General features: G+C 45.9%; 1 protein-coding gene across 2 annotated transcripts; it reads left to right on the top strand.

The window, feature by feature from the left end:
• Positions 1 to 469: 469 nt before the first annotated feature.
• CRYM (crystallin mu) lies at positions 470 to 17,533 on the top strand. Of its 2 annotated transcripts, XM_063143107.1 has the most exons (9): positions 470 to 508; positions 1,160 to 1,304; positions 3,496 to 3,646; positions 5,007 to 5,069; positions 8,246 to 8,347; positions 9,489 to 9,672; positions 13,012 to 13,133; positions 13,846 to 13,930; positions 17,236 to 17,533. In XM_063143107.1, the coding sequence occupies exons 3-9, from the start codon at positions 3,509 to 3,511 to the stop codon at positions 17,298 to 17,300; spliced, it is 759 nt and encodes a 252-aa protein (XP_062999177.1). In that variant the 5' UTR covers positions 470 to 508; positions 1,160 to 1,304; positions 3,496 to 3,508; the 3' UTR covers positions 17,301 to 17,533. The 2 variants fall into 2 exon arrangements, with proteins under 2 accessions (XP_062999177.1, XP_062999176.1); XM_063143106.1 differs by lacking the exon at positions 470 to 508 and having other exon boundaries at positions 1,016 to 1,304.
• The last annotated feature ends 2,911 nt before the right edge of the window (positions 17,534 to 20,444 follow it).

Below are 20,444 nucleotides of genomic sequence, written 5' to 3'. Positions count from 1 at the left end.
CTTAAGTCTTACGTGCCAGAAGATAGAAAATAACTAGGCTACAGAAACCATAGAGAGGGAGTGGCTAGAGTGTCCCAGATTGAACCAAGGGGTTCGTAGTTTTGCAATAGCAAACTTCCGGTTCCAGATTGCAGCTGGTACAACTTTCCATGTGCGGGGCAGCAGTGTTGGAAAGTCAATACGTAGGCAGTGGAGGCTGGTGGCTCCGATTTTGGTGGGGCTGTGAATACTTTCTGAGTTTCAGCCAGAAAGGGCCGGAAGGAGCTATCCAAGGTGCTGAACTTTCTTTGGGGATAGCGTTCAGCACCTTGAATACCCTTAAAAAAACGTTCTGGTTGAAACGCAGAACGGATTCACAGCCCCAGCGAAATCGGAGTCACCAGCCTCCACTGATACCTAGGGATTCGTTTCCCCGCTCTCATTCTCCCACCCCGCCAACCTGTAACATCTTGCCAACGCCTGATGAAGAGTTCTGAAGCTCTCGAAAGCTTGCACACTTCCCTAAAAGGTACCTGTGCGTGTCTACCGCCTTGAATACCAGTTTTTCCTAGGTAAATGGGGATGATGGGAGTTGGGGTAGGGATGATGGGAATTGGGGTGGGGATGATGGGAGTTGTAGGCCACACTATTCACACACATACACACACAGAGCCATCTAGCTATCTACCTTCCTACCTACACACACACTGCAAATATACACGTGCAGCCCATACACACCCATATCTGCCTACCCGCACACTCCATTGCGATTCTCCCTGCTCAGAAGGCGTGCGCGGGCGGCTTTTTTGCGCGTAAGGCGGGACAAACCCCATCCACCCCATTCACAAAATCCCAGCGCTTGCTTAGCCCGCTGCCGCTTCATTCATCCCGGCGGCTTCCCTTCTGCCCCAACGCCCACTAGGCGGTGCTCGGCGCTGCAGCCTGTCTGCGGCTGCTTGGCCATGTAGTAATAGTAGGACGGCCCTTGGCCGCGATTGCTCAGACGAGTGTCAGACAGAGGCCGGTCGCCGAGGCTGGAAGGACGCGGCTGGCGAGGGTCTCCTCCGGTGTGGCGCGCCCCCACCAACACCGCGACTACTGTTTACGCCTAGTAGTAATATTTACTACTACTACTACATCACCGTCATGAGCCACGCCGTGCCTCCTCCCGTTTTTCTAGGGGCCGAAGAAGTGGAAAAATACTTGCCTTCAGCCAGCCTGCTCATCCCGCCTCTGGAAGTCGCCTTGGGCAACTTCTCCAAAGGATCCGAGGGAGGCGTCGTGCAGCCGGTGCGCACCGTAGTGCCCATCCAGAAGTACAACGGGTGAGAACCAGTAGTAGAGGAGGAGTTGGGAGACTCTTGGTGTTGTGTAATATAAAATATTATATATAGAGGTATAACAATAACTACAATTTCACAATAGACATAGGCCACAGTTCAAACACATACACAATATATAATATTATGGCTATTGAACTATTGATGAAAAAAGTGGATTATTGGGATAAAGTAGCCAATATATGGGACAGCGTAATATATAAAGTATTGAAATACTATTGTGATTCAATTTTTGATTGTGGTTGGAGGGTAGATACCCTAGTGTTGTTGGTTTAATTTTTGTGAACCACCCAGAGAGTTATTGGGCAGTATAGAAATGAAATAAATAAAGAAATAAATTCACTGTTGTGCAGCTAGGGCCAAACTTGAGAGCCAAAATCCAAGGTCCCACGGACCACCCTGGAGAGTGGCCTTTTCAGAAGCAAACTCCGTGATAGTGCTATGACTGAAGGGAGTTTAAAAATGCAAAACTGTGTCGTTTTGGAAACAAGTTTTGTTGTTGTTCAGGCGTGTCAATTACATAGAAGCAGGTTAAAAGCATGAATGGGGGTCATGGGAAAGAAATTTTACTTGTGTGTTTCTTAAATGAAGTAATATGCATGACCACAGTAAAGGAGCTCACCCATTAGCTCATTAAGTCCAGCACCTAAAATTACCCAGCTGCCCCAGGGGTTTTACCTATAACAGCTGGGATTGTTTACCTTAGAAATAAGGCAAGTTAACATGAGAGAGGTGTACAAAATTATGCATGGTGGGGAGAATGTGAAGAGACGTTTTTCTCCCTCTCTCATAATACCAGAACCTAATGGAGTCATCCCATGAAGCTGACTGGCGGGGGTTTCAGGACAAATAAAAGGAAGGACTTCTTCATACAGCGCACAGTCAAACTATGGAATTCACTGCCACAAGACGTAGTGATGGCCGCCAATTTGGATGGCTTTAAAAAAGGGGATTGTAGAAATTCATGGCGGAGAAGGCTGTTAATGGCTACTAGTCCTGTTGGCTACCTCCAATACCAGAGGCAGTACGCCTATGTACACCAGTTGCTGGGGAACATGGGTGGGAGGGTGCTGTTGTACTCAAGTCCTGCTTGTGGCTTCCTGGTTGACAGCTGTTTGGCCACTGTGTGAACAAAATGCTGGACTAGGTTGAACCTTGGTCTGATCCAGCATGGGTCTTCTAATGCTCTTAATGTTGTCTTACTTAGAATAGTCCCATTGAAATGAATGGGGCTTAAGTTAAACTGACATTGGATTCAACTCATTGGCTTCTCATGCCACTACAGGTGTCAGTTAACAGAGCAACACTATCCTAGGAAAATTGGGACAATTTTGACTTATGAAAATAAGCCCCTTAGCCCCCCACCTCTAGACTCTAGGGCAGCCCACCATTATAGGAGGGCTGCCCTACTACACAGCACTTTGCAGAGGGTCTCCTCGACACTGGTGGCAGGCTGATGAAGTTAGTGATTCGTTATGCTTTGACTACTGTAATGCGCTCTACGTGGGGCTGCCTTTGAAGACGGTTTGGAAACGGTGCAGCATTCAGCCACCCAGGTATTGGTGGGGGATGGGAAGTCTGCTCATGTGACACCAATCCTGCACCAGCTGCCGGTTGCCAGTGCATTTCGAAGCCCAGTTTTAAGTGCTGGTTTTAACCTTTGAAGCTTTAAATGGTTTGGGGCCCAAGGTACTTGAAGGACCGCCTTCTCCTGTACCAGCTTTCCCACACTCTGAAGTCATCAGCTGCCGCCAAGGGTGAATACAAGGGACAGGGCCTGTTCAATCGTGGCCCCACATCTCTGGAATCAGCTTCCATCAAGGGCTCGTCAGGCCCTTCTTTGCTGGTCTTCAGGAAGGCTCTGAAGACATACTGGTTTTTGCTGGCCTTTGGGTAATCTGTGGGCTACAGCTTTTATGGGGTTATCTGTTTTAAAGATTTTTTCTATCTTATTGTATATTTGTTTATGGACTATTTGTATGCTTTTGTATTCCCCCCCCTTGTACATCCCCTTGAGAGGAGTTTAAATTTAAACATAATTTTAAATGAATAAACACACCAGTAAATTATTTAAGCTTTAGAAATGGTTGCTGATTGAACTTCTTGCAAGCTTGGTCGCTAACAGGGGAGATCTACTTGGGTGATTATTCTGCCGCCCTGTTTTTCTGCTTGTCAGCTTTTTAGGAGTCATGCCTGCTTACAGTGCAAATGACGACGCTCTGACAACCAAGTTGGTGACCTTTTATGAGCACCTGAACGACCCGAACGTGCCTTCGCATCAAGCCACTGTGCTTTTATTCGATCCAAGCAACGGCACCCTCAAAGCTGTAAGTCTGTGTGATGTTTGCGTGATGCAAGTGTAACTTCAACCGACTGAGCCTCTGAGCAAGTGCTGGTGAGATCAAAGGGCTTCGACTTTGGACCTGGGAAGATCACAGATCTTGGCACTGTCGGTTTGGATCCAGTTCAAATTTCGGCCCGGCCGATGGTCTTGAACAAATGTCTTTTTTTCTCAGGCCTACTTTCTCCCTGTGTTAGTCATCCTGTATCTGGGCTGTACTGCTGTCGGTGGGGCCTGACATATTCATTTAAAACTTAATTATTTGTAAAAAAAACCCCAACAACACCAAAAAGCCCCACTAGTGAATGGATCTGGCTTAGCCCTTAGTTTGATGCATGCAATGGCTTCAAGTGAGCTTACACTGATGTCAGTGTTGGACACATTGCGTTCACCCCGTTTGAGTGAATGCACCCCTATAGTCCCTGAGAGAGGGGTCTTCCCACTCTGTTTTCCTAAGGGGGGGACTACCCCAAAGCAAAAAGGAGAGGGATAGCATATAACTGTGCCCCTTGACCTATGAATGTCCCCTGGCCTTGGGCTATATGGACTGCAAAGCTATGGTTAAGGACGTCTGCCCCTAAGTGGTAGAAGTTGTTACTGCAGGTTTCAACCACAGAGATACATTAAAATTAATTACAATTAATGAATGCTTTTTAGAAACAAAATAACCCTGAGGTGCACACACCTAGGGTCTCCTTAGTAAGCGTGCCACGTTTCAGGTGCCTAGGTCTTGGCACTATGGCATGGATGGACGGACAGACAGATACAGTGGCGTAGTGGCTAAAGGGTTGGACTGGGAGTTGGGAGACCCGGGTTCTAGTCCCCACTCAACCATGGAAGCTCACTGGGTGACTTTGGGCCAGGCACAGACTCTCAGCCCAGCCTACCTCACAGGGTGGTTGTTGTGAGGATAAAATGGAGAGGAGGAGGAGGACTATGTACACTGCCTTGGGTTCCTTGGAGGAAAAAAGTTGGGATATAAATGTAATAAATAAAAATAATAAAACAAAATAAATACACATGCTTTATTATGATTATAAGCACCTATTCCCCCTTTCGGCATATGTGTGAGAGAATTCCCTTTGCTTAAGAGTCCAGCAATATGGCAGGGATGGGTGGAGTGAGCAATTTGTCCTGGGGGAGGGCGCTTGCCTCCATCAACCCACCCACCCCTGCCCAAATCTCTGGTGCAATGTCTCCATTTCCAATCCTTGATGGGTTGCAGAATTCACAAGCAGAAAAGAGATGTTGTTATGTGCCTGGTTCACATGAGGGGAAAGCGTTTGGGATTTATTTGCTTCTTGCTGTGCTCTTTTCATTCTGTTTGATGTTCTTCTTTTGGAAAGGTCATGGATGGCAGTGTCATTACAGCCAAGCGCACGGCTGCGGTTTCCGCCATCGCCACTAAGGTGGGTGCTTTCATTAAATGCAAATAAAAATACGGACGGTGAGGGCTCCTGGGCAAGATCCCCTCCGTGGGCCGCCTCCCTCAGTGAGTCGGTGTTCTCACCGCCATGGTCACCAGCTGCTATTGCCCCTCCTCCTCCTGTTTCTCATCATTGCTACCACTTGCTTGCTTGATAGGCAGAAAGTAGGGCTGTGCTCTGCTCCATTTCGGGTTGTAGAAGCGGGAGCGGAGCGGCCCGATTCGCCTCCGCCAAAGGCGGATCCAAACCGGGTTGGGGAGCTGCGGATTGAGGCGAAGTGGTTCGCCTCTATCCAGAGCTCCGAACGCAGGTAAGTGGGGGGTAGGGAAGGGGGGGCAAAATCTCGATCCGCCCCTCCGGATGGGGAGGGGTCAGATCGACCCGAAGCGGTTCAGGCCAGATCCAGAAGTTCTGGATTCAGCCACGAAGCGGGTTGGGGGGTCCGTGCCCAGCCCTAGCAGAAAGCCAGGGATCCCCCTTCTCACCACCAGGCAGGTAAACAAGCCAGGTTGCAATGATGAAGAGAAAGAATAAGGTGGCTCTCTCAAGGATAGGCATGGCCAAGGGCCCACAGCCCACTTGTCAGTGGGCCCTTACTATGGTGTGGGCCCTTGACACATGGCCAGTTATGCCGACCCTTGACACCACCCATGACTACGCTAAGCTGCTGTTGTGCTATCAAAACACCTCCCCAAAAAGGGGCTTCTCAGTTTGCAGCCTTCGAATGTCAATGGGTGTCAGTTCTCACTACCAGCTTAATTATGCCAAGCCCGTTCTTGGATTGGCTTTCTGTTTCGGATGAAAGAGACCCTTTGAGTTCAGACCTTCCCTTTGTAGCACTGAGTTCTGCAGCCTTCTCCGAGGGCTGTTCTACTTCAAACCAGGTCTTCATCCTCAGCTGCCCATTCCAGGGTTTTTGCAGGTCTGTTTGAGCTTGGCTCAAAATCAGCGCTTTGGGGGCTGAATTGACGTCAAAGGGAATCCACATGAATGAAGTGATTAGAGTTTGCCGTTTTCCCCTCGTCCCCTTTGTTTTCACGGCATCCCTCTTCAAAGTGTGGATCTTTTGAAAAGGGCAAGAGATTCAAAGACTTCATAGCGATTAAGGAAAAAAAGCAAGAATTGAGGTGTGTTTTATCTCCTTTGCTGCGTCCGGTCTTGTGGGCGTGGAGGGGTCTGCAGAGGAGGGCTTTGTGTTTGGTGACATCAAGGCATTTGGGGATTGAATTGTTCCTAGCTTCACCAACTTCCTAAATCCTGTCGGGTTACCTGATCAGACTTCCCCAAACTGGCACCATTCACATGTGTCAGTCTACAGCAAGGATGTGGAACCTCAGCCTCGGGGCAAAACCGGCCCTCTAGATGGCCCTGCCCCCTTTCCCTGACCACCAATCATTTGGTAGTTTCCAGGCTTTTGTGCAGCTTTTCCCCATTCTAAAAAATTGAAATGCCTCTAAGGCTGAGTTACTGGCAGCAAAAGCTTTAAGTTAAAACACGTGGGTGTTGTTGTTTTTTGTCCTGCCTCCTTTTGCTTTCAGCTTCTCTGAAATGGAATTTGGTCCTCAGGTTGAAAGAGGTTCTTGCACCCTTGGACTACAGATCCCATCATCCATAGCCAGCCTATTGACTGGGGATAGTGGGAGTTGTAGTCAGACACATCTGGAAGCTACCAGGTTGGGAAAGGCTGGACTAGATTTCTGACCAGACAAGTATTTTTTTTAAAAAAAGTGCTTTATACCCTTTTATTATGAGGAGCAACCAAAATCTCACCAGGTAGTGAGGAAACTTTTGAATCCCCCATCACTCATCCTTTAGGTTGGATTAAAAAAACAAAATTAGAAAAATTGTGGAGGCGGGACAGTAAAGAGGAAAATAAGTGTTTGGCATGATAAAAGAACCTTGGAATCTGCCGTACATAACACGGACGGGGCATTATTTTGTAACAACTGAGAAAATGAACAAAATAGGAAGCTCATTTCCCCCCCCCCCCATTTTTTATTTTCCAAAATGAATACCATGAGGTAATTTTTTTTGTTACTCACAGCCATACTCATTTGGAGGTCGGGGAGGCTTACTTTTCTCTGCCAGCATCTGCTTTTCATAGCTGCTTCTAGCAACGGTCAAGTAATTTTCCCAGAATGCCTTGGCTGTTGTGTCATTCCAAGGCATTTTAGGGAAAATGGCAGCTGCCAATGGGAGCTGACGCTTCTTTTTCCCAGAATGGACCCAGAAGCACTAGTGTTCAGGCATTCTGGGAAAATCAAAATGGCGACAAAGAAACAAAAGTAGCTACCAAAACAGATAAAATATTACCAAGTGAATAATGCAATCAGTGTGATTTGAATGGATGAATGACCCCAATGAAAGAAGTATCGAGTAACAAAAATGAATGGTTGTAACAAAATATTCTTGAATATCCTAGTTTATTTATTTATTGCATATTTATACTGCCCAACAGCCTAAACTCTCTGGGCAGTTTACAACTAAAACCATAAAATCCAGATTAACACTTTAAAATCACATAAAACCAGAATAAATTACAATCCAGGGAAGGCTTGTTTAAAAAGATATGTTTTTAGGAGGCGTTTAAAAGTTGTTCCATTTTCCGCCTCCCGAACTGCACGAAGGAGGGTTTTCCAGAGGATGGGTTCATAGCACTCTTAAGACTGAGTACTGGAGGCATTTGGCAAACAATTTAGTTCGCTCCTGCGAGATGTAGAATAGATTTCAAGTTGCACCAGGGACTAATGCGACATAGAAGATATGGCAGTTTTTCTTTTAAAATATAAATGTCAGCAGTAGTTCAGACCTACCTTTGGCTCTAATTGGAACACCCAGGTCCCTTGTGAGCCGGAGAGAGCAGAAGTAAAGACAAATGTAGCAGGGCTTTAATTAGCAAAGCTGGAGGTGATTTGTATGTATTGTGCTAGGAAGGAGTCGATAGAAGCCAAACTGGGTAGTTTTCGCTAGTGGTTAGCAACCAATCACCCAAGCAGGAAGAAACAGCTGGGGTTTGAGAACTATGAAAAAGAACTATGAAGTCAGAGGTGAGGTCCAAGGAGGAGATGAGGCCATGAACTTTAAGGCAGGGAGAAGTTGTTAATTCAAAAGGGGGGATGTTAACCACAACTCCTTTTTCCTGTCGGGTTTATTTTCAGCTCTTAATGCCAGTGGATTCTGAAGTGCTGTGCATCCTAGGGACCGGTGTTCAAGCCCGCAGCCACTATGAGATCTTCATGGAGCTGTTTTCATTTAAGGAGGTAGGAAGCCCAATTAAATGAACAAAATAGAATGCTTTTAAAAAGCATTCTTCGAGCGACGTCAGCACATGTCCTCTTCATACAAATAGCTCTGCCGCTGGGCCACCATCCCCCTGTCTTTAATCAATTCAAGGTTTTAATTTCATGCTGGGTATATATATATATATATGGGGGGGGGGTAGAGGAGCCAGGAGCTGAGGAGGGATCAGGGATCGCCTACACTACTGCTAGGATGTTCCTGCCTACCTCTGTGGCCGCACGTTGGGGAGGAAGAATGGTCACTCTTCTCGTCCATCATGCTCGCTGTAGCGAGTGAAGATCATAGAATCATAGAATAGCAGAGTTGGAAGGGGCCTACAAGGCCATCAAGTCCAACCCCCTGCTCAATGCAGGAATCCACCCTAAAGAATCCCTGACAGATGGTTGTCCAGCTGCCTCTTGAATGCCTCTAGTGAGGGAGAGCCCACAACCTCCCTAGGTAACTGATTCCATTGTCGTACTGCTCTAACAGTCAGAAGGTTTTTCCTGATGCCCAGCTGGGGAAGCCTGGAGGTGTCTTCTAATAGGCCCATGAGGGAGGAGCTCATTTGCATGAGAGTTGCAAAAGCTGGCAATCCCAACACAGAAAGCAATTTCTCTAGCAACCCCATTGATCTAAATTCCTGAATAGTCGGGACACAGAGCTAAGCCTCCTTTGCCTGGGGAAAGTTATTCATATGGGCCGTCCCAAGCATAGGTTCTGCAAGGTCCATTGCCTCTTTGCATAGCTGTAGGTCAGGGTGCAGATCCTCTCTCAGGGGCCAAATGTGGTCTGGCTGGGCTGCCGACCTGGCCCTCTGTGTTCCCTTGAATAAATCAGTTTATTTGTGTAGCAGAAGCCATTACAATGTCACCCTGTATGCTACACCTTCTTTCCTCCTGCTACACATCCTTTCTTCCAACCGCTCATCAACGGATGAGCTTCTGTGCAACATTTCCCCGCCCCGTTGGCCACGCCCACCACTGGACCGCAGCCCCCGGAAGCCTCTCTGAAATGGAATTTGGCCCCCGGGCTGAAAGAGATTTTGCATCCCTGGTGTGGGTTGTGAGTCTGGATGCCACATTTTACGTATTGATGATAGCTGACCATTTTCCCTTGAAGGTGAGGATCTGGAATCGCACCAAGGAGAACGCTGAGAAGTTTGCTCGCTCCGTCAACGGGCCGGTGCGAGTCTGCTCTTCCGCTCAGGAGGCCGTTACCGGGGCGGATGTGATCGTCACAGTCACTATGGCGACAAAACCAATTTTATACGGCGATTGGGTGAAACCCGGGGCCCATGTCAATGGTAAAGGGCACTTAAAATTATCGTTGCCTTTCCCAGTACTAGTGAGCAGATGCATTTCAAATACTAGAAAAGAAGTATTGTTTTCCATTGCTCTAAAGGAGAAGGACCCAAGGTTCAAATAGCAAAAAAGCAGATACCAACTTCGCATTAGGAATAACTTCCTGATGGCATGACTTGTTTTGGACTGCAACTCCCATCATCCCTGACCATGGAGCATTCTGGCTTGGGCTCATGGGAAGTGTAGGCCAATACATCCGGAGGGTGTCAGGTTTGGGAAGGCTGGAGAAGAGTATGGTTTTCCACTCTTCCAAGAAAACACTTACATAGGAACTATTGGAAGCTGCCTTATACTGAGTAAGAACCTTGGTCCAACTACCTCAGTATTGTCGACACTGACTGGCAGCAATGGCTCTCTAGGGATTCAGCCAGGAGTCTTTCCTAATCCTATCCTGGAGAAGCCGGGAATTGAACCTGGGACCTTCTGCATGCAAAGTAGGTGTTCTACCACTGAGTTACTGCTCCATCTCACTGAGCGGTATCATGGTTATCAAAGTTAGTCTGTTATGCGCAGCCATCTGGGTGCTTGGCCAATGTTTGGAATGGTAGCAAGCACTGACTCCTTGGCCCTTGATAAGCTGGCCGTGCCATTTGTCACCGATCAGTGCTGTGCACACTTCAACTAGCTCCAACCAGCATGGCCACTAGTCAGGAATCCTGGGACTTGTTGTCCAAAACAGCTGGAGGGAACCATTCAGTAATCTGCTAAGCCACATTAAGGGTTGTATGTGGTTGTGCGCACAGCATTGATCTAATACACCAGGAAGCTGCTGTATATTGTGATATTGTTGTGGGCTGAGCTGTAGATAGGTATTAGAAGTAAGCTGGAAATTAGGAAGTGAGTGAAGGGACTCACCAAAACATACCAGAGCCACCCCTGGCTGCTTGGGTAAAGTCCCACCTCAAACAGGAAGTGCTTGATAGTGCTTCCTGTCTAGGAAGACCCAACAAACCTGCTGAGTGCTTGGGACCAGTTCAAAGTCTGAGAGTCTTCTGATGCTCTAGAAGGTGATCCAAATCACAACTCCGTGGCTCACCACATAGGATAGCTCCAGGGAAAGCCAAGGCATTCTGGTTCTAGACCCAATAGCTCTTGACAGGTTCTTGTACACAACTACAGCAACATAAATTGGGAATGGGGAATGTGTGGCCATCGTGATGTCATTATCCCACAATATTGGCTATGTTTGCTAGGGGATGGTGGGAGCTGCAATCCAACAAGATTCGGAGGGTGACACAACCCCCACCCCTGACACCATGCTCCTGATGTTCCAGTACATCAATCCTTCGCAATTGTGATATCGCTCCACTTAATTTGCTCAAGCAAGATGCAAATTAACGAAGGATTGCTAGGGAAAACTCCTAGAAACTTGCTTGATTTGAAAACCCCCAAACGAAACAGACCTGTCGACCATGCTTTCATTAACTTGAGCTCAAGAATGTGCTAAGGATTAGCTGATCCAGATTAACTGGTTTTAAAGAAAAAAGACACTCCTAATCTGCTTTAGGCAATAATCCTGTATGCACTTACATAGAACTACAGTCCACTTAAATCAGTTGGGTTCATTCCTACATAATGCATTTAGCACTGCGGCACCTGAATAGTTCCAAGGCTACTACGTATTCCCCATTAACTGCTTAGTCTGGAGTTTAATCACATGAAACTCCCTCTTCAATTGCCAACTTTTTGAGTCTGCAACAATAACATCTCTTTTCAAAGTTTGTTTCTAGTAGCAATGAACGGTTTCGCAAGAACTGTATATAACTGTATATAACTGTATATAACCGTATTTTCCAACTGTTTCTTTCCTGGGAACATTTTTTTATTACAATGTATTCCCATTCTTACTTTTACTTTTAATCTAGCAGTTTAGCACAGAATCCCCAAAATCCAGTGTGTCCCAAGTACCCTCTTCACTCTCTCTCTCCCTCCCTCCCTCCCAGACCTTTTTCTCAATCTCTCTCTCCATCCCTTTCTCTCTCAGAGCTCTGAACTGATTGCTTGCAGGAGGCTTCTGAAATTACACCAGGGAGGGGGAGCGCACGTTGCATGTTCCTCCTGACAGTTCGGCATCCGTTCTCTTATTTACATATTTCCCCCACTTCGGATCACCCTTTCCGGATTCCTTCTGCTTTGTCTAGCCAAGGAGACGGGGAGCGATTTGCGAGAGCAGACAAATCAAAGTCACAATCCCACACCTCATCAGCGCCTGTCCGAGGTTTTCCCCTCGTCCTCCCCCCACTCATAATCAGTGCTTTGTCTGAAGCAGCATGGAGCGTCGAGGGACCATTGGTGTCCTCGTTTGCCATCGCAGTACAGACACAAAAGCCTGCCTCTGCTTGGATATTCCTTTTTTCTTCCCCAGTGAACCCAGTCCTAACGCTTGAGTACGTTTTCAGATAAATACACGAGCCCCTCGTTTCTCTGATGATTCCCGGCCAGCTTCTTTGTTTTCGTTTCAAAAGGAGGGTTGTTGATGGTGCATAATCCTTAATCGTAGGCCTTTGAGTGGAACAAATCAAAACCCAAATCTCCCTGAAATTCAGAGAGGTGCAACCAAAAGAGCACATGCTTAGGGGCTGATTTAATTTTATTTACTACTTTTACATCTCACCTTTTCTCCAAGAAACTCAAGGTGCTGTGTGTGGTTCTTCCGCCCTTTATCATCCTCACAACAACCCTGTGACTGGCCCAAGATCACCCATGGAGCTTTGTGGCCCTGGAGAAGAAGCTGTGGCTCAGGGGTAGAGTACCTGCTTTTCATGCAGAAGGTTCTGGGTTCGATCCCCATCATCTCCAGATTGGACTTGGAAGGAATCCTGCCTGAAACCCTGGAGAGCTGCTGCCAGTCAGTGTTGACAATACTTGGCTAGATGCACCAAAGGTCTCACTCACTACAGGGCAGCTCCCTACATTCCTGTGGCTGTGATTTTGAACTCGGGTCTTCCAGCTCCTGGTTCAAGACTACAATTCAGCTTTCCCCAACCTTCTGCCATCCAGATGTGTCTTTCATCTCTTTGGGACAGTTCATACAACACTCTAACCTGCACGTAGTGGTTGAGTGTGGGTTGTTGTTAAACCGTGGGTTGTTTGTTGAATTATGGGTTAGCGTGTTGTCTGAACCCAGGACATTTTCTGCATGGTGGCTTGCTAACTAGGAAGTATGACTTGTTAATCACCCTGAACAACCCAGAGACAAACCATGGGTTTTCAAGGTGGCTTGTTAGAGAAAACTAATTGTACTTCTACATCTTGGGAAATGGATGTGTTCTGTTATTTAGCCATTGGAGCAAGCAGACCTGACTGGCGGGAACTGGATGATGACATCATGCGGAACTCTGTGTTGTACGTAGATTCGAGAGAGGCTGCTCTGCGTGAATCAGGGGATGTTATTTTATCAGGGGTAAGGAAGGTGATTTTCTCTCCCCCCATTTTTTTAGCAATACATTCTGGCTGAAATCCTAATGTCTTTGTCCAAGATATCCATCAGTACCTCTTCAACATTAGTGAGCCACTGGCTAGAAGTTTACCCAGCCATTAGTGGCTGGCAGTTACAAGCCACCATTTAAAATTTCCCACAAGGGCCAGTGCAGCCTTGGTCCCTGGACACTGTGGGGAAATTAAAATGCCCCCCCACACCATAAAGTAACACCACCTGGGGCATCAAGAGAAATTTAAATGGGTGGCTTGCAGGCAGTGCAGCCTGGTGGCTCCAGTGTCAGTGGGGCAGTGAATCCACTCCGGGTTTCAGTCAGAACCCTAAAGGAGCTATCCAAGATACCTCGGATAGCACCTTTAGAGTGCTGACTGGTTCTGACTGAAACCCGGAGTGGATTCACTGCCCCACTGACATCGGAGTCATTTGCCTCCGCTGTTTGCAGGCCCACTTATTCAGCTGGGAGGGCCCAGGGCAGATGTCAGTAGTGGTTGGATCTGCCAGGGAATTGGGACCCCAGCAGCTGTCCAAGGATGCTGATTTCCCCCCAAACTTGCTGATTCCTCTCTTTTTGTTGTGTGAAAGGTGCCATTTTGGCTGCGTAAGCAACAACACTCACCGCCTGAACGTCAGGAATAGAGGGAATGGCAGACACTGACAACTTGTTTTTGGTTCACAGGCAAAGATTTTTGCAGAGCTGGGTGAGGCCTTGTTGGGAACGAAACCAGCTCTGTGTGAGAAAACAACTGTGTTCAAATCACTGGGTAAGAATAACCCCCTCCGGTGCACAAACGGCAACGCAAGACAATGCTTTATTATTTACCCTCTTGCATGGGAATGCTGCTGATTATCTTCAAGCTCGCAAGAGATATTTCCCCCACAGTATCACAAAGGCAGTCATCCTGTTTTCCTCCTTGAAGAACTCGAACCAATTACTCTCAAAGGGCAAACAAAAACATTAATGAATGTATTGTCTGTCTTTCTATGCTGCTTTAAAGCTGAACGTAGCGATTTCATCCCTGAGCCTAATTTATTTAGGGCACAATCCTATGCATGTTTAGACAGGGGGAAACGTCCTACAATGGGGCTTCAGACGGGTGGTCTACCATTTTTTTCCCCGTGAGCCAAAAGGTTGAAAATGGGAGCGGGCCAAGATGACCTCCGAAGTGATTTTCGGAGAATTGAGTGAACTCAAAAATCGCCGATTCTCCTATTCCTAGTCTACATCCTACTTAAAGTGTAGTGCCCATAACTGTACATAATATTCTTGATGATCTCTGACCACTGCAGAAAAAGGGGGAACTATTACTGGATAAATAGCTTGGGTGCTTCAAAAGAACCAAAAAAAGGAAAATAACTAGGCAGGTGAAAGTCTATTCTATATTCAAGGCCAGGTATGTGTTTGTAGTAGAGGAGGATCAAAAGTAGAGTTAGGGGGATTCCACACGTCGTACTGAGGCTGCTTCCATGCGGCCCCAGTGCGACCCCAAAGCGATCGTGTAACTTGCCTGGAGAAGCGACGAGGAAGAGGCGTCCTTGCCACCGCTGCCGCCACCTACCTCCGACCCGACTGGGTCGGAGAGCTCGGCGGAAGAAGGCGGGGTGGAGAGCAGAAGAAGCTCTCCACCCCGCCTTATTCCGCAGAGCTCTCCGTCCCCTTAAAGAATCCCCCCTTGTTTCACAGCAGAAAAGCCAGTTCTGGAGGGAGATACATCTGCCTGGTCCCCCAAGAAGGGAGACATTCCTTACATAAAGGTTTCCCCGTCACAGAGAAGCTGCAATAGGGGTGGGTATGGGGGGGGGGGGTCAGCTTGTACAGTATTTTTTGCCCTTGCTGCAACTTATATCTGGAACTGCCTCCTAAAACACCCCTATGACGCTTCTTTTATTTCCTCAAAACTAGGGTGGCCACTTCCGCATTGCCCCCAAAAAAGAAGATGCAGGGTTGCATAAACATTGCAAGCACTAATTTATATGTATAGATGGAAATGTAGAACTATTTTTTTAGAACTGAAATATAAATAGCATACATCTCACTATCGTAGGGAAGGCTGGAAAAAAGGTGACCTGTAATGGCTGCTCAGTCTGCTGTCTAGGTGATAACTATGGATGGGCGACTTTAAGACTCTTCTTTCTAACCGTCTCCTTTCTTCAGTCCTTGATTATTAAAGGAGTAAAAAATAGCCAAAGGCAAGGGTGGAACCAAGTAATCTTCTACAATAATATTATTGGTAAAATTATTTATTTATTTATTTATTTATTTATTTATATAGCACCATCAATGTACATGGTGCTGTACAGAGTAAAACAATAAAATAGCAAAACCCTGCCGCATAGGCTTACATTCTAATAAAATCATAATAAAACAATAAGGAGGGGAAGAGAATGCCCCAAACAGGCACAGGGTAGAGTAAAACTAACAGTATAAAAGTCAGATCAAAATCAAGTTTTAAAAGCTTTAGAAAAAAGAAAAGTTTTTAGCTGAGCTTTAAAAGCTGCGATTGAACTTGTAGTTCGCAAATGTTCTGGAAGAGCGTTCCAGGCGTAAGGGGCAGCGGAAGAAAAGTTTTATTGAAGTGTCAGGTGCCTACGCGTTTCGAACGCGGTGGCGTTCTTCCTCAGGGCTTTATCTAAAAAACAAAGAAATCCTTTGTATCATAATATTTACAATTAGAGGCATTATCCAAGTATCTGTGCCTTAAAACTTTATAATATCTAGTTAGATATTATAATATCTAGTTAGAAAAACTTTAAAACAATATGTATAACGAGACATATGAATTGCAAACAAAAGGATGTAATACATCATAATTCAGCCAATTGGAGTATCTATGCAAAGTATAACAACCAGGAACAAATCGTCTATGCTACAATAGTAAACAACAGTATTTACTTACAACGTTAGTGCAGTTGTCTGCAGAACCTGCTAGGCTAGCATGATAGAGGAAGAAGTGAGATATATCGAAACCCGTAGGCACCTGGCACTTTAATAAAACTTTTACCAATAACAATATTATAGAAGATTACTTGGTTCCACCCTTGCCTTTGGCTATTTTTTACTCCCCTACGGGGTTTTCCTTGCTTTCACACTTGATTATTAAAGCCATCTTGGACTGGATAGCCCTTCAGATAGAGGGGGCTTCAAATAGACAGCTGACAATAGAGTAGGACCATACTCAAAACCTCCCTTGTCTGGGAACTCTTCGGCACAATCTGTTAATTCCCAGTCCTTGAGCAGTATCCTACAGTGACTTTCCAGAAACTCAAATAGTATTGGTTTCCCATTACGCTTGTGCAAGTAGTTCCGTAAACTTTTGTCCAAACAGTTGCACAATGCATTGCACAATGGGCGGAAGCAGTTGCATAGCTGATTACAAAAGTGGCATGCGCAACCAGTTGCGCAATGGGGGCAAAACGTTGGCACAACTGGTAGGACAATGCATTGCGCGATGCATTGCGCAATGGGCGCAAGCGCTTTGCACAGCAGGTTGCACAGTGCGTTGCTCTACAGAATGCACGAATTATGCAAAACCGCTTGCGCAAATGTGACTTGAATTGGCTCCTTCTCTTGCACTTTGTTCAGAACATCATTTCCGCTAACAGAATGACACAGTTGGATACTCAGCACCCTAATTCCCTACTGTAACAAAGTGCAAGTATGAGTGATTGAAATAAATGCGTGTTCCTCCCCTGTTTATCCCTGTGTCTATTTCCGTACCCTCCACTCCTTTTTGGGAGGCCTCCTAGTTCAATGATAGGACATCTGCTTTGCATTCAAAAAGTACCAGGTTCAGGCCCCAGTAGGACTGGGAAAGATGCTTTGTCTGAGACCCAGGAGAGTTGTTGCAGGTTAATGTAGATGACACCAAATTGGACCGACCAATATATATTCAGATAGAGCCTACCTACATAACGTGCACAGATTGCAGGCTTTTGAGAGCTTCCTCTTGATGCCCTAGAGGTAGTGATTCCCATAAACAACCTACTTAGTCCAGTTGTTCTGCTCCAGCCTGAAAATCTTGTTCTTTCACCCTGTTGGCTGAGATTTCAATTCCGTTGCTTATTTCAGGAATGGCAATTGAAGACACAGTGGCGGCAAAGATGGTCTTTGATTTCTGGTCAGCTGGCAGCTGAAATGAAGATCTACGGATATCCCGAGCAACAAAACAATAAAGTAGCCCTCCGCGGGGTATTCTTCCCCCATCCCATTTATCTTTTAGCAGCAATACCTTGTTAAAGACTCTAAGGCTGCAATTGCATACATATTTACCTGGGAGTAAGTCCCACTGAACTCAGCGGTGCTTACTTCCGAGTAGAAATGCCTAGGATTGCACTGTATCTCTTCCTGTCATTTTTAAAATAGCCTTTCTCTTGGGGACAAAAGAATTGAATAGGTAAACCTAACTTTTATAACATGAATAACAAATCTTTTTCTGTATACTTTTGTAGCAATTGTAATCCTGTCTTGTGCTTAGTGTGATGAAAACAGGTGCAGACTTTGTATATTTAGAAAGCTACATCATTCTCTAATACAAAATCATACCTTAATGGCCCTTGTTTCATTTTTTTTAATTGGATAAATATTTAGAGGCTCCAGCACTTAAAAACCAACTTTTGAAGTGTCTGTTGTTGGCTTGATTTCAGATTTTTAAAGATGATAAAATTCTGTGTTTCTTTTAAGGTTATCATGTGCTGCCTCTTTTTAAACACACACACACACACATGTGAAAACAAAATACCCAAGGTGAGTCAATATTGGTTGGAAAATAGCTATTTTCTGTATATTGCAGCAAGAATATAATGGGCATTTGCTACTGGACCAGATATTTATTTATTTATTTTATTTATTACATTTTTATACCGCCCAATAGACGAAGTTCTCTGGGTGGTTCACAAAAATTAAAACCATGAAAATCACAACAAAACAACCAACGGTTTAAAAACACAAATACAAAATACAATATGAAAAGCACAACCAGGATAAAACCACACATCAGAAATTGATATAGATTAAAATACAGAATATTTTATTTATTACATTTTTATATTCCCAAAGTATTCCTATTTGCTGTTCTCACAAGGTTAGTAGTTGATTGATAGAAGTGTGGGCTAAACAGCCTAGAGAAATATGCAGGAGAAAATTTGGTATACTTGGACACACTGCTATGACAGTATGTGTTCTAGATGGCTTCAGGGGTGGGGTGGGGTATTAAAGGGGGGAGGGGCCCTCCAGAGAAATAATGCATGGGCCTATACATGCTTTCTTCTGATTCGACAGCTTTTGTTACTTGAATGAATGGTCCTTTTCAAATACAATCGCTCCCTCTAACTGTAAACTCAGGTGGTGAGTGATGATAGAATTCTAGCTAAAAATGGTCGCATACAAACAAGGGCGGTGGTGGTGGTAGCAGCATACTCAAGGGAGCCTCAAGATTTGCAGAAGTATGAAACATCCACAGTGTCTTCCACAGGAAGCAACCTTTCTCCGCTCTGTGTTCTCCTTAGTAGGAAGACTGGTTTGTATCTGCAAGAAAGGCCGCTTTCTAACCACCCCTGGTGGGATTCCTTTAAAGGTCATAGGAATCTCCACAAATCCTTCCCATCAGGGGGCCTGGTTTAATTTAGATGGTGCACCAGTAGGGATTTATGTCAGAATCTGGGAACAAGTCATTTCTGAGGGGGGCTTTCCTGCGATAAGGGAGAGTGCTCCAGGAAATACACTCCTCACGGGATCTTCTTGCGCTTTGTAAAAAATGTATATATTTCAGGCATGGATATTGATAAAAGGTTCTTTCTTCCATGCAAATTTACTCAACAGAATTATTTGCAATAATTTCACAGGACTGACAAGGGCAGCGTCAGTTCTTGGTCAGAGAGGGCTCTCTGGCATCCCTGCTCATTTGCCAGTGGGCCTTGGCAGACATATCTGGAGGTGGCATGGAAGAGCAGTAATGGCACTAGGCAGTTGGGTGTAGCTGCTGTTTCAATTTCTCATAATGCTCCAGAGTACGAAGGAAAAATGGGCACCATCTCCTTGTCCCACATACAGAAGTTGACCAGAGTGATCATTGAATTTTCCTTCAACACTGGTAATGGGGCAACATCTTCCACCATACCTGAGGACATCAAGGTAGCTATAGGGGTGCAGAGTGTCATGTCTAACCCTACTGCCCCTGTTTTGGGAGAAGAGGTTTCAGGTAATCAATCAGAATCAGATTCAGAACTAGAAGACGCAGCGCCAGACACCAGCCAGCCTGTACCAGTGGGGGAGGAAGCTCTCACGGGCGATTCTCCAGCTGGGAGTCAGCCCTCTCCAGAGCTTATCTCCTCAAGGCCAAATCCTACACACTCAGTGGGAAGTGAGGTTTCGTCTGTAGGTGAGCGTCCCAACAAGCTAGCTGATGCTAGGGTCCACCGGAAGCTCAAACACATGGGTGGGGGGGAGGAAGGCGTGAAAAAGTCGGTTCGATTATGGCAGAACCTGCCTCCGCACCAGGCACTCAGAAATTACAGGCATTTGGGAAGTGGCTTCCTGTTCCTCTTGAGCGGACAATTGTCTTGCTTAGTTTGCATAGTTTTGCCTAGGGGGACGTTCCCAAGAGATTAGACTCTCTTCAGGTAGAAGAAACGTTTGTTGTTTAATAAAAGCTTTGTGGATTACTTAGCAAGCCTCGTCCTTTGCCTCCCATCGAAAGCAAGAGTTTTCTGAGAAACATGACACAGAGCCGTCTGAGTAACACTCGAAGCTCTGTCCTGCAACGCCTCACTACTGCTCTCTTAAGCATCTGTTGTTTAAGACACTTGCCTCACTTTCCCTAATGTATGTCCAGCCCTCTATGACCTGGGGGATATGCTTGGACAAGATCACACAAGTGAGGGAACCGGTTAAGAGGATTGGGTATCAATAGGGGGCAAATAACCAAAAAAGAGAAAGGGACCTGGCAAACAGGAGAGACAAAGGCATGTTCAAAGGAGCAAGACCAGACAAAGCCAAGAACTTTGAAGTGGGAGCTATGGACCAGTTTGGCATCTTTCTTCTGCCCACACGTAATATCCATCACCACCTAAAGAGCTCTATCCCTGTAATGCCATTAAATCCAGAGTCTAGTTTCCTAACTGTACAGCTTCGTGGAGACACCTCCGCTACTGCCATGATCGGAGAAATGCTTGTGGACCATCTCCCGCGAATGGATCTGGTCCTCGAAAGAATCAACATGCAGACTATAATTAAGTTTCTGAACTAGCTAAGTAGCTCCACAGGTGCAGAAAGCTTCTGGT

This window comes from Elgaria multicarinata, chromosome 17, assembly GCF_023053635.1.
Source record: "Elgaria multicarinata webbii isolate HBS135686 ecotype San Diego chromosome 17, rElgMul1.1.pri, whole genome shotgun sequence".
Classification (NCBI taxonomy): Eukaryota; Metazoa; Chordata; class Lepidosauria; order Squamata; family Anguidae; genus Elgaria; species Elgaria multicarinata.
This window is presented reverse-complemented; position numbering and strand designations above follow the sequence as displayed.